The 16168-nt window shown below is 44.3% G+C and overlaps 1 protein-coding gene across 1 annotated transcript; it reads left to right on the plus strand.

Annotated features, from left to right (window-relative positions):
* The first annotated feature begins 11604 nt into the window (after positions 1-11604).
* Positions 11605-13841, plus strand: C2CD4B (C2 calcium dependent domain containing 4B). The gene is made up of 2 exons (XM_032297267.1): positions 11605-12167; positions 12369-13841. The coding sequence occupies exon 2, from the start codon at positions 12409-12411 to the stop codon at positions 13501-13503; it is 1095 nt and encodes a 364-aa protein (XP_032153158.1). The 5' UTR covers positions 11605-12167; positions 12369-12408; the 3' UTR covers positions 13504-13841.
* The last annotated feature ends 2327 nt before the right edge of the window (positions 13842-16168 follow it).

Consider the following 16168-nt stretch of genomic DNA (forward strand, 5'->3'; position numbering starts at 1 on the left):
GGGGAGGAAGGCAGCCAATCACGCTGCCATGTGTGTACCTATGCAACAGTCTTGCATGTTCTTCACATGTACCCCAAAACCTAAAATGCAATTAAAAAAAAAAAAAGAAAAAAAATTTTTGTGTTCTTTAACAAATCTCTCCCTATTCCTTTCTTCCTATCCTTCCCAGCCTCTAGTATTTTCTATTCTACTTTTTTATGTCTATAAGAGCAACTTTTTTTTTTTTAGCTTCCACATATGGGTTGGAAAATGTGGTGTTTAACTTTCTGGTTTATTTCTTAATATAATGTCCTCCTATTTCATCCTTGTTGCTATGAATGACAAGATTTCATTCTTTTTCATGGCTAGATAATATGCCATTGTGCATATATGCCACATTTACTTTATCCATTCATTTTTTGTTGGATATCTAGGTTGATTCCAGATATTAGCTATACCCAATCAATGCTGCAATGAGCATGGGGATTTGATCCAATTTGAGTTTAAATTTGTATATGGTGAAAGATGGGGATCTGGTTTCATTCTTCTGCATATATATATCCAGTTTTCCTGGCAACAGTTATTAAAGAGATTGTCCTTTCCATAATGTATATTCTTGGTGACTTTGTTGAAAACGAATTGGCTGTAAGTGTGTGGATTTATTTCTGGGTTCTCTATTCTGTTCTATTGGTCTATGAGTCCATTTTTATGTCAGTGCCATGCTGTTTTGGTTACTGTAGCTTTGTAGTATAATTTGAGATCAGGTAATGTGATGCTTCCAATTTTGTTATTTTGGCTCAGGATTGCTTTAGCTATCTGGTGTCTTTTATGTTTCTGTTTTAGGATTGGGACAATTTTAAGTTTTTTTTCTAAAATAGAATTACTTTTACAAAAAAGTAATTTTTGTTTCCCTTTTGCTATGAACCAGTTGCCTCAATCCTTGTTCTTACCTCCTGGGTCCAATAACCTAGCTCAGCCCAGTTACTAACTGTTGACTTCCTTAGCAGATAACCAAGGAAGCAGATGACCACATTTCTGTGGTCATTGGAAATGTAGTCTTAGGTATGGGGGGCAGAGATGAGTATTGCATGATTTCCCTTGTTTGAGGTAAGGAATAACCAGTATTATGTTTACATATCTAGAATTGCTGGCTGATCTATAGTGTCTGAGTTCTCAACCTGCCTCATTTGAGACATTCCTCCCTCTGCTGGGGTGGCTGCCTTAGGGCCTATCAGAAATCTTCCTGAGGACTACATTCTACTTATTGATGAAATAGGGACATTTACTGTTTCATTTTTATTTTATTTATTTATTTATTTATTTTTTTGAGACGGAGTTTCGCTCTTGTTACCCAGGCTGGAGTGCAATGGCGCAATCTCGGCTCACCGCAACCTCCGCCTCCCGGGTTCAGGCAATTCTCCTGCCCCAGCCTCCTGAGTCGCTGGGATTACAGGCACGCGCCACCATGCCCAGCTAATTTTTTGTATTTTTAGTAGAGACAGGGTTTCACCGTGTTGACCAGAGTGGTCTTGATCTCTTGACCTTGTGATCCACCCGCCTCGGCCTCCCACAGTGCTGGGATTACAGGCTTGAGCCACCGCGCCCAGCCAACTGTTTCATTTTTATACCTTTCCTTACCATGTTGATCTCCACATTCTTGTATTTAGCTCTCCTTTGGGAAGGCCATTAGCTCCTAGGCCCAAAAGAAAGAAATTCCAATGGTGGACTTTTCTGGCATTATTGCTTGAGGGTAAATCTTGGGACAGTGTGACATTAAAATGGTAGTTAGGTAGGTTTCAAGCTTATAGGAAGGATGATAAAGGAGTGTGACAGAGTGAGGAGGAAGGACAGTGCATCTGAGGAGCTGGCACTAGGGGCTCTGCTGGACCAGAGACACAAGCTCTGCCCACACATTAAGTGACTTGCCAGGATCCTGCTCTTCATACCTTCATACACAGAAGGTATGAAGCAGCTTTTTATTCTGTGTTGCAGACCACAGACTTAAATAATAATACAAAATATACATGAATGTGTCCTTTTGAAAGATTCTGGCAATACAGATAAAAGATTACCCTAGTACTACTGGCACACTCATAGCTATATCTTCAGAAAGGTGAACCTTTCTCAGGTCTTCTATTCATTTACATGGTCATTTACAAAAAAAATAAGGCCAGGTGCGGTGGCTCATGCCTGTAATTCCAGCACTTGGGGAGGCCGAGGCCGGCAAATCATGAGGTCAAGAGATAGAGACTATCCTGACCAACATGGTAAAACCCCATCTCTACTAAAGATACAAAAATTAGCCGGGTGTGGTGGCACACGCCTGTAGTCCCAGCTACTCAAGAGACTGAGGTGGAAGGATCACTTGAACCCGGGAGGCGGAGATTGCAGTGAGCTGAGACTGAGCCACTGCACTCCACCCTGGTGACAGAGCAAGACTCCCTCTCAAAAAAAAAAGAAAAAAAAGAAAGAAATGGGATACTGCTACATAGAAAAATATATAGAGGTTATCTTAGTTTTCTATTGCTTACAAAAGAATACCCCAAACTGGGTAATTTATAAAGAAAAGAACGTATTTCTTACAGTTAAGGAGGCTAAGAGAAGTCCAGGGTTGACGGGCTGCATCTAGTGAGAGCCTTCTTACTGTGGCCCAGGGTATCATATGGCAAACTTTCTAAGTGTGCTAGCTCAGATCTCTCTCCCTTTCTTCATAGAGCCATTACCCACTCCTGTGATCGCCCATTAATCCATGAATGGATCAATTCCTTCATGCGGTCAGAACCCTCACAATCCAGTCACCTCTTAAAAGGCCTAACCTCTCAATACTGTCACACTGGGGTTGAAATTTCAACGTGAGTTTTGCAGGGGACAAAGAATCAAACCACAGCAGAGCTAGAGCAGAAAATCTGCATATTTTCCCTCTTAGCATGTGTTGGAATTGGCTTTTTAAAATTAGCATGTGTGACTTCAAATTTTTAAGCAGTTGAAGATTATACCAGAGTATGCACGAATTCTGGTTGTTTGACTATTCTGATAGGGGTAGACCCTGAGCTTGTTTTCAACCCTGTATTATTTTTTAAAAAATACTAAGACAAATAGCTTTGTTCAAAATAGATCATTGTATCTCTTTAGTATTCCAATTAAAAAAAAAAAAAAAGAGCTGGGCAAAATTTTAAAGTTAACTTAGTATATAGTTATGAGGAAGGAGACCCAGGCATCTGGGACTGTACCGAGATCCCAGGCCTGTGATCTGAGAAAAAGTGGGTGGGGAGGTGGATAGGCGCTGCCCGGCCTCAGCGGTCTTATAGGTGGGCATTTCTTGTGGTGCCCTTCATGCTGTGCCGGCCTGGGACCTTCACTGCCACTCTTAGTACTGACACATTTGGTCTGCAGCTTCTCCATGAAGCCACCCGTGTCCTCTTTGTTATGGAGCAGGAAAATGAGTATAACCTATTTCCTCTCTTGAAATTCCAGTCTTATTCAGCAATTTCCTTATTTATGATGAGGTGATTTTATTTCTTAAGCAGCAGCTGTTGGCTGTGAGCCAATGTGGAGCAACCTCAGGAAGGTGACAACCCTAACTGAGCTGGCTACTTTTCTATTTCCTCAGGGAAGGAAACGATGTTAATATTCTCATCCCAGACACAGAGGTAGGGAAGTACCCTCTGGTTCCTGTGCTGGGAATAGATGGCTCAATTTTTCTGAGGACTCCTTTTTTCCTTGTTTAGGTCCTGAAGTTGCCCCTGTCCACCCTAGAGTTGGGTGGGAAAGCCATTGCTGAAAGATGGATCAGAGAAAACGTGATTGAGCCATTGTTATGAGTTGAATTGTGTCTCCCCAAAAGACATGCTGAAGACATAATCCTCAGTGCCACAAGATGTGATGTTACTGGGAGACGGGGTCTTTGCAGAGGTTGAGTTAAGATGAGGTCACACTGAAGTAGGGTCGGCCTTTGATCCCATATAACTTATGTCCTTAAGGGATCCAGAGATGCAGACACAGGAGGGGAGAACACAGCGTGCCCGCAGAGTTTGCAGTCCTGCAGTTGCAAGCCAGGAAAGGCCAAGGATTGCTAGCAAACCACCAGAAGCTAGGAAGAGGCGAGGAAGGATGCTCCCCTACAGGTTTCAAGCGGGGCATGGCCCTGCCGACACCTTCATTTCGGACTCATGGCTCCACAGTTGTGAGACCATAAAGATGTGTTATTGGAAGCTGCTCGGTTTGTGGTATTCTGCTGCAGCAGCCCTAGGAAATGAATATGGCCATTATCACAAAACCTTTAACTAGTGAAACCAGAAACAGACTTGGTATTCTGTCTTTTCATTCAGAAATTGACCCAGGCACTATTCCCAAGTAGCTAAACTTCTAACTGCTGAGGCAGACTGTTTGTTTAGATCCCCTTGGTGACAAGTGTTATTGTAGCTCTAATAGTTGAGTATTATGAACAAGATTTAATTGCTGAGATTTAGTTGCTGAGATTTAGTTGTCTCTAGCTCAGGGAAATTAGTGAAGCTGAAAGAAAGGCTCCCAGCGTTCAGGGAACAGGGAAATCCTCACAGACAGTGGTCCAGGAGGGATTTCATTAAGGGCCTCTGTGCAGAGAAAGATGCTCTAGAAAGAAATGTGAAGATGACCCGGTACCATTCAGTGTCTTGTTTCATGTGGAAGAAACCAAGATCTGGAAAGGTTAAGCAGCTTCCCAGGCCCAGCTGATAAATGGTGGGGCTGGGACGGGGGCCCTAACCATCCTGAGATGCAGGACAGTGTGCTTTTCCCAGCTCTGAACTCCCTTGTTGCCCTGTCGAAAAGTTATGCAAAGTCAGGAAGCAGCTCTGAAATAATAAGGTAAGCAGAATGAGCTTTGACGAATGGGCCCGGCAACTTGTCTGAACTGCAGGTAACATCTGAATTGCAGTGTTAAGATCATGAACAGTTTAAACGTTTGCGTAATATAACAGCATTATATCCCAGCTCTGTGGTTATAGGCCAAGTAACTTTAGTAAAACTCACTTTAGTAAAACTTACTTATTTGTAAAAGGCTTGGCTTAGAATAGGTGCCCATTCAGGTTAGTTGTCTTTCTTTCCTTAGTTCTTTTCCAAGTTCTCATCTGTGTCCTAAAAATTTAATCTGATATAATAATAATAATACTAATAATAATAATGAGTATAGTTGTGAAACACTATTTCCTTTGTTACTACTACTAAAAAATAGATGAGGTTTACTGAGCAAATCCTAGACACTATAGCAAAATGACTTTAAGTGGGTTGCTACTGACCATAAGTCTAGCATATAGTTATAATTATTAACCTCAATCTATAGATGAAAAACTTAGACTTAAAAAACTAAGGAACTGGCTGAGCGCAGAGGCTCATGCCTGTAATCACAGCATTTTGGGAGGCTGAAGTGGGCAAATCACTTGAGATCAGGAGTTCGAGACCAGCTTAGACAACATGGTGAAATCCTGTCTCTACTAAAAATACAAAAAACATTAGCCTCAGAGTGTTCCGGGCACCTGTAATCCCAGCTACTCAGGAGGCTGAGACAGGCAGAAGAATCACTTGAGCCTGAGAGGTGGAGGTTGCAGTGAGCTGAGATCATGGCACTGCACTCCAGCCTAGGTGACAAAAGAGAGATGCTGTCTCAAACAAAAACAAAAAACTAAGGAACTTGCTGAGGCTCACATAGCTAGATAGGGGTGGTGCTGGAATAGGAACCAAGGCAGTCTGTGTTTTCTGTGACAAATATGAAAAATTAAAAACAGCATTTAGTCATTTAGTCCCTAGACTCCACCATGAAATGAGCACAGTCCTGTTGCAAGGCAGGAAGCTACAGGTTATTTCTCCTCAATTACCAACAGGTGGCAGTGTGTCAATTTACAACACTGTTGCTATGTACATAAATTTAAATGACTTAGAGTTGGTTATGGATTTTAAATGAATCACCAAGCCAAGTATAGCCAAGATAGGAAAATTAAGTATTCTGATCTAATATTTGAAATCTTGGACCATTTTCTAGCAACACCATCTATTATACTCAAATCCATGACCAAATAGGCTAGAGTCTATACATCCATATGGTTCTTGAATTTTTTTATAACATCCCTACCTCATGACTGTCCAGACCACTTGAAAACCTCCCAAAACGAGCATACCACCTCTTACAGAAGCCCTTTTCATCTTTAGAGGACACTGAAAACTCTCTCCAGTAGTGGCGTAAAGATCTACATGTAAAAAAAGGCAAAACTTTCAAAATATCAGAAGAAAATACCGGTGCTCCTCAACTTATAATAGGGTTATATCCCAATAAACCCATCCTCGATTGAAATATGGTTAAGTCCAAAATGCTTTTAGTAACAAACCTACCAAACATTGTAGCCCAGCCTAACCTTCCTTAAACATGCTCAGAACATTTACATTAGCCTGCAGATGGGCAAAGTCATGTAACACAAAGACTATTTTGTAACAGTGTAGAACATTTCATATAATTTATTGAATACTGAAAGTGAAAAACAGAATGGTCATATGGGTACTTGCAGGATGGTTTCCATTGGATGCATATTGCTTTTGTACCATCATAAAATCAAAAGATCGCTGAGCACAACCATCATAAATCAGGGACTGTCTGTATAGAAAAAATATACTCATTATTTCACAGAAAAAGATGTTTTTATTACTTTGGGAGAGATTATTTTTTAAGCAAAATAATAAAGGAAAAGGTTAATACATCTGATTACATTAAAATTAAAAACTTTTATTTCTCAAAAGACTTCATCAAGATACAAAAAGCTACACAGACAGTCATAAGGGCTGCCCTAATGATTTCATTTAACCGTAATTACCTCTTTAAAGACCTGATCTCCAAATATGGTCACATCCTGAGGTACTTCAGGTCAGGACTTCAATATGCGAATAGGTGGTGGCACAGTTCAACCCATAACACTCACCATAACAGTGATACTTAATAAAAATCTGGGTTGGGCGCAGTGGTTCATGCCTGTAATCCCAGCACTTTGAGAGGCCGAGGTGGGTGTGTGTGTGAGCTCAGGAGTATGAGACCAGCCTGGACAACATGGTGAAACCTTGACTCTACAAAAAATACAAAAATTAGCCCGGCCTAGTGACACGTACCTGTGGTCCCAGCTACTCAGATGGACAGCTTAACCAACAAACATCTCTTTCTCACAGTTATGGAAGATAGGAAGTTCAAGATCAAGGCATTGGCAGATTCAGTGTCTGGTGAGAGCTCCCCTCTAGCTGTGTCCTCACATGGTGGAAAGATATGAGGGCTCTCTGACGACTCGCTTATAAAGGCTCTAATCCCATTCATCAGGGTTCTACTCACATAACCTAATCACTTCAGCCATCTCTTAATACTATCACATTGGGGTTGAGATTTCAACATATGAATTTGGTGGGGGAGACATAAACTCCATAACTCTCTGATAATAATAGTATAGTTACGGATGTGAAGCCATAGGAAATCTTAAATATTGATGGTGAGGAAACTAATTTTGCATTAAAATTGAAGATGTAAATATCCTATTACCAGCTATTCTATTCCTAGAGATGTACTCTAGAGAAGCTTCGCACAGGTGATTAAGAAGACAGGTACACAAATGATCATACCAGCACTGGAAGAATCAGAAACAATCAAAATATCTATCAGCAAGAAAACAGAGTACATTAAATGACGGAATACTATAAGTCAGTGAAAATGAATGAACTAGAGCTATATATGTAACATAAATGAATCTTAGAATGCAGGCTGTTTCTACAGTCTCCTAGATAATGATTTCTCATGACTGTGTTTTGTTCAGTAAAGGGACACGGCCATTCCCACACTGCTAGACATTCAGACTGGTTCTTCCATGGCTTTCAGAGGCTAGTGGACCATGAGGCTCCTTTAGGACTTTTCAAAATCCCAAGCCTTCCCACTAGAGACTCTAATTGCCTTTACACCTTGCCCTTCCCACCCTCATGGTATAGGTATTGACATATTCCTATTTATGACCTCATTCAAAGTTCCTCATTCAGTTAATTGCATGTCTTTTCCATTTTCATCATATCAGTTTCCAGCAGCTGATAAATTCCCTGGATCCTTGTTATGTAAACAACCCCAATCCTTTTTTTGGAATAAAGAGAATGACTACATTTCCTGGGGGGACAAGAATTTTGTCTACAAATGGCACAGCACTACTGTGCATAATGGGTGCTTTCCTGCTTATGGCAATGTCACGCTTTAATATGTTAGGTTTTAGTATAATCAATAAGGTGCATAAATTTCAACTCAAGGCCTTGGAACAAGGGTCTGTTTCTCTTTTATCTAGCTACCTAGAGAGGAGCTAGGTTCAGGAGAAGCTTTGAGAAAGGCACTGTAGGGAAGGGGTTGTAAGCACACAGGACCACGATGCAGATGGATCTGGATTTGAGTTCCAGCTCTGCTTTTACTGTATTTGAGACTTATAACAAGTATCGTTATGTTTTTGTTTTCCTTGGTGAGCCCATTTCTGCATCTCTACCTTCTTTATAGAGTTGATAAGATAAAGTATATGAAGCATTTAACATGACTTCCACCAACTACATAGTTAGTAAACGTTAATGTTATTTAAAAGATCGTTTCTTTAAAATGACAATTTCAAAGCTTTGAATATAAGATGATAGTGGCCTTTATGTGGTAATGAGGCACAAAACAATGAAACAACTGGAGTGATCAAAGTTTCTACTGAGCAGCTGTTTTTTATTTTCTCCCAAAGTGATTTTAGAATATGGAAGGAAGCCAGGCCTCCAACTATGGTTCCAGCCTACAGCTGCGGTTGAATAAATGACCAACTGAAGAGTATCCCCTGGGTAAGTAATTTAATTTCCCTGCATCTCACTTTCTCTTCTATAGAATATTGATTCATGGGAAGCTAACAGATTTGGAAAACCCTCTCAATAGGGATTGTGTTAATAGCCATAGCTGCATTGCTCTGTAAACATGGAAATACTGGGAGTGCAGTCACTCGAATCCCATGTCCTGCTTTCAGTGGCTTTCACCCACCAATATGATGTCTGAGTGTTAATTGTCACAAAGGCCATTTTCACTGAGGTTTAATTTGAAATGAGCTGCATCTACTGCAGGACATAATGCAGATGTGCTATGCTATAGAGAAGACCTTTGCCCATAAATCTCCACAGTGGCCTGATGAATCACAGGGAAATGATCCTGTCAGAGACCCCTCGGGATGTTTCTGCCTGAAAATTTGGCTTTAGCAGGAATGGCTACTGCTCCCTGGCCCTAGTGGCTGCATATTGATCGATACTTGCCCCATCAAAAAAGCATGCAGAGCCAGGCGCAGTGGTTCACACTTGTAATCCCAGCACTTTCGGAGGCTGAGGTGGGTGATCAATCATGAGGTTAGGAGATCGAGACCATCCTGGCTAACACGGCAATAATTTCTTATATTTTTGTACTAAAAATACAAAAAATTAGCTGGGTATGGTGTTGCACACCTGTAGTCTCAGCTACTTGGGAGGCTGAGGCAGAAGAATTGCTTAAACCTGGGAGGCGGAGGTTGCAGTGAGCCGAGACTGTGCCACTGCACTCCAACCTGGGTGACAGAGCCAAAAATAAAAAATTAAAAAATCAAAAAAGCATGCAGGTATCCCTCAATGTCTGAGGGGGATTGGTTCCAAGGTCCCTCAAGATACCAAAATCCCCGGATGTTCAAGTTCTTTATGTAAAATGGCATAGTATTTGCACATAACCTGTGCACATCCTCCCATACACTTTAAGTCATCTCTAGATTACTTTTAACACCTACAACAATGTAAAATGCTATGTGAATATTTCATTGCTTTCTTTTGTATTATTATTTTTCCCAAATATTTCCCATCGTATTGGTTGAATTGGGGGATGCAGAACCTGTAGGTCAATTAAGAAGTAAAGTATTATGAGTCCAGAGAAACATTTACTCTTCTTACCTCTAAGGATTTAAAAATAATGGGGCTTATTCCAAAGCAAGTATAGTGGAAAATACTTAACGGTAGACTGAAATGCTGTAAGAATTAACATTCTGGGTGTAACAGGTGATACAAATCACAGTGTCTGACACACAGTAAATTCAGTGAATTATAATGAACTGGAGGAAGGATGGAAGAAAAGAAGACAGAAGGAAAGAAGAAATGAATTAGAAGAAATTAGCCAAAAAGCTAGGACTTGGCTGGGTGTGGTGGCTCACATCTGTAATCCCAGCACTTGGGGAGGCTGAGGCAGGTGGATCACGAAGTCAGGAGTTCAAGACCAGCCTGGCCAAGATGGTGAAACCCCATCTCTATTTTAAAAAATTAGTTGGGCATGGTGGTGGGTGCCTGTAATCCCAGTTACTTGGGAGGCTGAGGCAGAGAACTCCTTGAACCCAGGAGGCAAATGTTGCAGTGAGCCAAGATCACACCACTGCACTCCAGCCTGGGCAACAAAGTGAAACTCTGTCTCAAAAACAACAACAAAAACAAAAGTAGGAGTTAGGCTATGTAGGCTCTGATCATAGGTTGAATGACCCTAGACAAGTCCCTCAGTTTCTCATCTGGGAAACAAAAACAATGTTTTCCTTATTGGTTTTCTGTGAGAAAGAAATCAAATTACATAGAGAGATATGTGGTTGAAAGCACCTGACAGTCATGAGACCTGCAGATCAGTATCAATTTAATACAATTCATCAAATATTTACTAAGCCCTTACTATCTGCCTGGCATTGTATCTTGGGTGCTAGAATTACACAGGAGATGAATAAGACAGGCAGGCTAATACCCTGGATAAGGCAACTGAGATGGAGGCAGTCTCAGTTCTGGATCTTAGGACTTATTTTTCATATATTCATAATAGAGTCCTGAAATCCCTCTCTGGTTGAGCTGCCCCAGTCCTTGCCCACTGAAAACCCACAAGTCTATTAGAGGCGATAAAACTGTAAACCAAAAATTCCAAAGCAGCATGTGAACTGCAAAAATGGTAGCCCCAAGAAAATGTAGGAAGGAAGTGAGCAGGGGCTGAGGAACTGGAGTAGGGGAGTTGGGTGAAGGCACCTGAAAGGGATGATATGTGGGCTGAATTACAGAAAATAAGCAGGAGTTCTTATATAAAGAAAAAGCAGAGAAAAGGCATTTCAGATCACAGGAAGCATGACATGCAAAGCCACAGAAACAGGAAATTGCTAGCTCCAGCTTCTGCCATTAACTGGCTCTTTTTAACCTTTCTGGAATTTCCTCAGGTCCCTCTGGGATTTCAGTCTTCTCATCTCAGAAAATGAAGGTCAGGGGAGGAAAGAAGGAATCTAGATTTCTGGAAGATGCTCTTTAACTGGATACCTCCGTGCTAGAGCAAAAAGAAAAGGGGTAGCTTTAAAAACGTCAAGTGTTATTTTAGGGCACGAGCCAGAAGCCCCATGTTTTGTGACTATCAAGATGACAGGCAGAGCCAGCAGCCATTCAGAAGATTTCTCCACTTGATCTTAGCCAAAAGGCCGAGAAGCGATCCGAAGTTTTCTCAAAGATTCATTTACCCACTTCACCAATACTTAGGGCATGGACTGAGCCAGGGCCTATGCTATCAAAAAGACCACAGTCCAGCAGAGGGAGGGAGATGGTAAATAAGTATATGAATTCTTGGGAACCATATTGGTCTGCACATTGCGAGTGCGTGGGGACAGGAAAACAGAAGCTCCCAGGACGTGCAGATCACATGCATGGTGAGTGACGGTTTATCTACTAGCCAAATTAACTTCCTGTTTCCTCATCCTGCTTCACCTTCTCCAAGAAGCCGTAAACATTTTCAGCAGTCAATTTTTCCTTGGCAGGACGACAGGGCACCCTTTCTCTTCACCTGCAGCCTTTCCCAAGCCTTGTCTGGGGCTCCACGCACTCACTGTAAATGCAGGTCAGAGCTGACCAAGAGGTGCCTGCTCCCGCGACAACTTCGCGCAGACCTGAGCGCCCAGTGCAGAGTCCCCAGCGTCGTGGGAGAGGGTGGCGGGAAGGCGGGCTGTGCAGCGCCTCCGGGGTTGGGCCGCGGCGGCAGGGCGGGACTCAGCCTATGGCATAAGAGGGGAGCGCCACTCTCCCGGCCGCAGTACTGAAGCTGGTGCCCCAGCAGCGGGCTAGGAGCCATTGGCACTGAGCTTGCAACCAGACCCGGGGACACTGAAGAGGGAAAGGTCTGATTTCTACTTATTCGTTTATTTAGTACCAAAGAACGGAAGCAGGGCTGATTTGTGGGTGCCGAGGAGCAAGACTGGAACAAGTCCAGGGTCTTAAACACGTCGGGAGCTTAACAGCGTCCAGGGAAGGGATCCAGCCGCGTCGAGGGGCTCCAGCAGCTCCAGGTGCCCAAACTCAGCAGCTTCTCTCCCCCGCAGGCGCACTTCTTCCCGCCACTCCCAGTCCCAGCCTCCAAGGATGCGGCTTCTCGAGAAACTCTGCTCCTCGGCCGCAGGCAGCTCGGCACCGGAGCCCGCCTTCGCCATAGTGCTCACGCCGAATCGCATCCCCGAATTCTGCATTCCGCCGCGACTGCCGGCGCCTTGCGCGCTCGACTCTCCGCCCCGGGCCGCCATCCTGCCCAGGCGCTGCGCCGCCGAACCCGACCTGTGGCCTCGCGCTACAGGCGAGGGCGCGGGCCACACGGACTGGGACCCGCGCTCGCAGGCCGCGCTGTCGCTCTCACATCTGCCGCGTGTGCGCACCGCCTACGGGTTCTGCGCGCTGCTGGAGAGCCCGCACACACGCCGCAAGGAGTCGCTCCTGCTCGGGGACCCGCCCGCGCCCCGGCCCCGGGCTCACACCTACGGCGGCGGCGGCGGCCCGGACGCCCCCCTGGGGACAATGCGCGGCCCGCGAGCTCCGCTCCCGGCCACCCCGGCGGCCCCCGGTGGTCCCCGCCCGCCCCAGGACGCTCTCGCCCCACAGCCCCGCGGCTGCCGCCTCCTGCGCGCCCCCAACAGGCTGCTGAGCCGCGCGCTGCGGGCGGGAAGGAGTCGCCGCCGGGCCCGCGCCCGCTCCGTCTCCAGCGGGAACGAGGACGAGGAGCGCCGCGCAGGCTCCCAGTCCCCGGCCCGGGCCCCTTCCGCCAGCCCCCCGTCGGCCCGCGCCCCGCTTCCCGAGCGCCTGGAGGCCGAGGGCACCGTGGCTCTGGGCCGCGCCGGCGACGCGCTGCGCCTGGCCGCCGAGTACTGTCCGGGAACCGGGCGCCTCCGCCTCCGGCTGCTCCGCGCCGAGGGCCTGGCCGGAGGCGCCCCCGTGCCCCGCGCGGTCCGCTGCCGCCTCAGCCTCGTGCTACGGCCGCCGGGCACCGCGCACCGGCAGTGCAGCGCCGTCGTGGGGCGCAGCCGCAAGGCCGCCTTGGACCAGGACTTCTGCTTCGACGGCCTCTCGGAGGACGAGGTGCGCCGCCTGACGGTTCGTGTGAAGGCTCGGGACGAGGGCCGCGGCCGGGAGCGGGGCCGCCTGCTGGGCCAGGGCGAGCTGCCTCTGGGCGCCCTCCTGCTGCCCTGAGGGCCCGGCCTTCCCCCGGGCGCTCCCGACACTGACAGCCGTCTTGTACAAAATAAACGTTATTTATTTTTCTATTTATGAAATTGCTTTATTGACGTTTTAGTTTCTCACTGTACACATTTGTCATCCTTTATTGGTAGAGAAGAAAAAGACTCCTGCTGTATTCACAGGACTCCCATTCCTCTTTTCAGACCATTTTTGCATTCCAAGGAAAAAGGGGTTGGCGTGGGACTGGGAGAGAAAAGAAGTACACCCCTCTGCATTGTTTTTCATTCCTCTGGCTTTCTATTAATGTTAAACAGGTTTTTTTTCCAAATAAAACAAGTTATTCATTCAGAGTCATGCCTAACGCTACGATTCATATACACAGCTTTACATATCGATGCGGCATAGGTAATATCCTCATTTGTGTGTGCACAATGAGGTCTGATGTGCACATAGGATATTACCTTTGTGTCTTTCACATCAGAGTGAAAGACTCTTCTAGTATAAGGATGGATACCTTTGTGGGAAGAAAATTCCTTTCATTGTAGAAAGAACTTTCTTATCGAAGTGATTTTTTAAAAAATTGCTGAAGAAAAGAAAACAAGGGAAATGGAGGACCTTCCAACAGATGGTTATGTAGGGAATGGCTTTTCCTAGCGTCTCTCTCTTCCTTGCCTAGGAAATCTTATTTCAGAAAAGAAATCTTTCCTGCCTCTGTAAACAAGGTGGTATTTTTCGTGGCATTAGTCTCACCCAACTGTGTATTTAATTACACAGTAACTAGCTTTGCGGTAGGATTTCCTAGATGAATTAGTAAATCGTCAGTTTCTTGAACACTGGGTTCTAGAGGGTGTTTTTTTTAAATCCAATTGATTTTCATTTGTTAATTCAACAAATATGCCTGAGTCCACTGGAAGCTGATTATACCCAGGAGAATTTGCCCTGGGCTGCAGGAATCCACCATATAGAGCAAAGCACAGTGGTGTGGGAGACAGATACAGAGTTCATTTTTTTTTCTGCCACTTGTCTGGAGTAGAGCAAATCAGTTCATCTCCCTGAGCCTCATTTTCTCCATCAGTGAAAAGGGAGTGATGGCTACCTCATAGGGTTTTGTGAAGATATGCCTTAATATCAAAATTACCCTTGGATACATGTGAACCATAATAGAAAATTTGAAAAGGCTTTCACTGTACTGTTTGATAGGTGCTCAGTAATGTTCCAGAGAATGATCTCCTTCACATCTCCTTTCTTTCCAGCTGTTTTCCCCTGCTCCTCAAGTGAGCCTGGCAAATGCATGGCTACTGGAGACTGAGGACTTAGAAGGGCCAGCAGTGGGAATGCAGAACCTTCAATATCCCCATGGTAAATTTCCCCATACGCAATAGTGTGCACTCATTCTCTATCAGAAATTCCTTCTGCATTGTTGTTGTAAAAATGAGGTCTGGTTACAAATGTGCTCAGACTAAATAAAAATCCTGGATTTTAAATATTCTTTCAAAGTGAACAAATTAGCCTTTAAAAATAATCCCATCAAACTACTTCTGAAATTGAGAAAACACCATAGAGATGACTTGCCCAAAGCTATAGGCTTATGTGCATAGCTGAATTCAAACAAGAACCAAGTGTTCTGACTTCTCCAGAGGACTGACCCACCCTTGTTCACTCAACCATTATTCTCTAAGCCCTCATTCTGTGACAGACACAAGTAAAAGGCCCTGAGGATGCAGCTATGAACAAGACACACAAGTAAACAGCCAAACAACCATATTTTATTATTATAGATTATGGTAGCTATAGAGATTATGGACAATTGTAAACTACTGAGGGTGATAGAGGCTGTCTAGACTAGGAAGTGGCAGGCGAGACCTTCTTAGAAGCCTGGTCCTCAGGGAGCATCCCTGAGACTTGCAAAGGGAATCATTCACAAAGGAAACAATATATCTAAATAACCTCTTAATGTATCCATATAACTCCTTTATATTGAGAACAGAATTCTTGGTTTTGCTCTCCTAAATCTCTATCTTCCTTATCTAATAAAAGACACCATCATGCTTCCTGTCTCTCCAATCAAGTACCAGGAGTCATCCTTCACTCCTGTTTCTCACAGTCCATTTTCCCCAGATGTGTCACCTCCTCAGAGAGTCCTTTGCTAGACATCATGTTTAAAAATAGCACCATCATCATTATCTACTTACACAGCTTTTTTTTTATAGCAATACCATTACCTGACATCATGTTATGAATTCACTTGGTTGTTGTTTGCTCATCTTCTCTTCCATGAGAATGCAGGCTTTATAAAGGAGGAGTCTTTGTTCACCTATTCATTGTTCTGTTTCCAGTGCCTACCACAGTATCTGTCATATAGTAGACACTCAATAAATATTATCCAAATTGAGTGTTTGATGAAGACAGGAAGAGATGGGATAAAGTGGGCTGAGTAGAGGGCCTTGGACCAAGCCTTGGAACAGTTCAATATTTAGCAGTCCAATAGAGGAGGTGAGGCCAGTGTGCTGGGGAAAGAGAAGCAGTAGCCAGTGAGGTAGGGGAAGGCCAGCTGACTATGAAGTAATGGAAGCCAAGATAGGAAAGTATTCCAAGAAGAAGAAGCTGTTCAACCCATGTATTCATGCATTTATTTAGTGGAAATGGAATTACCTTCATTCCGTAGACTTTAGAGAAC

The sequence above is a fragment of the Sapajus apella genome, unplaced genomic scaffold, assembly GCF_009761245.1.
Source record: "Sapajus apella isolate SASKATOON/1434 unplaced genomic scaffold, GSC_monkey_1.0 scaffold37, whole genome shotgun sequence".
Lineage (NCBI taxonomy): Eukaryota > Metazoa > Chordata > Mammalia > Primates > Cebidae > Sapajus > Sapajus apella.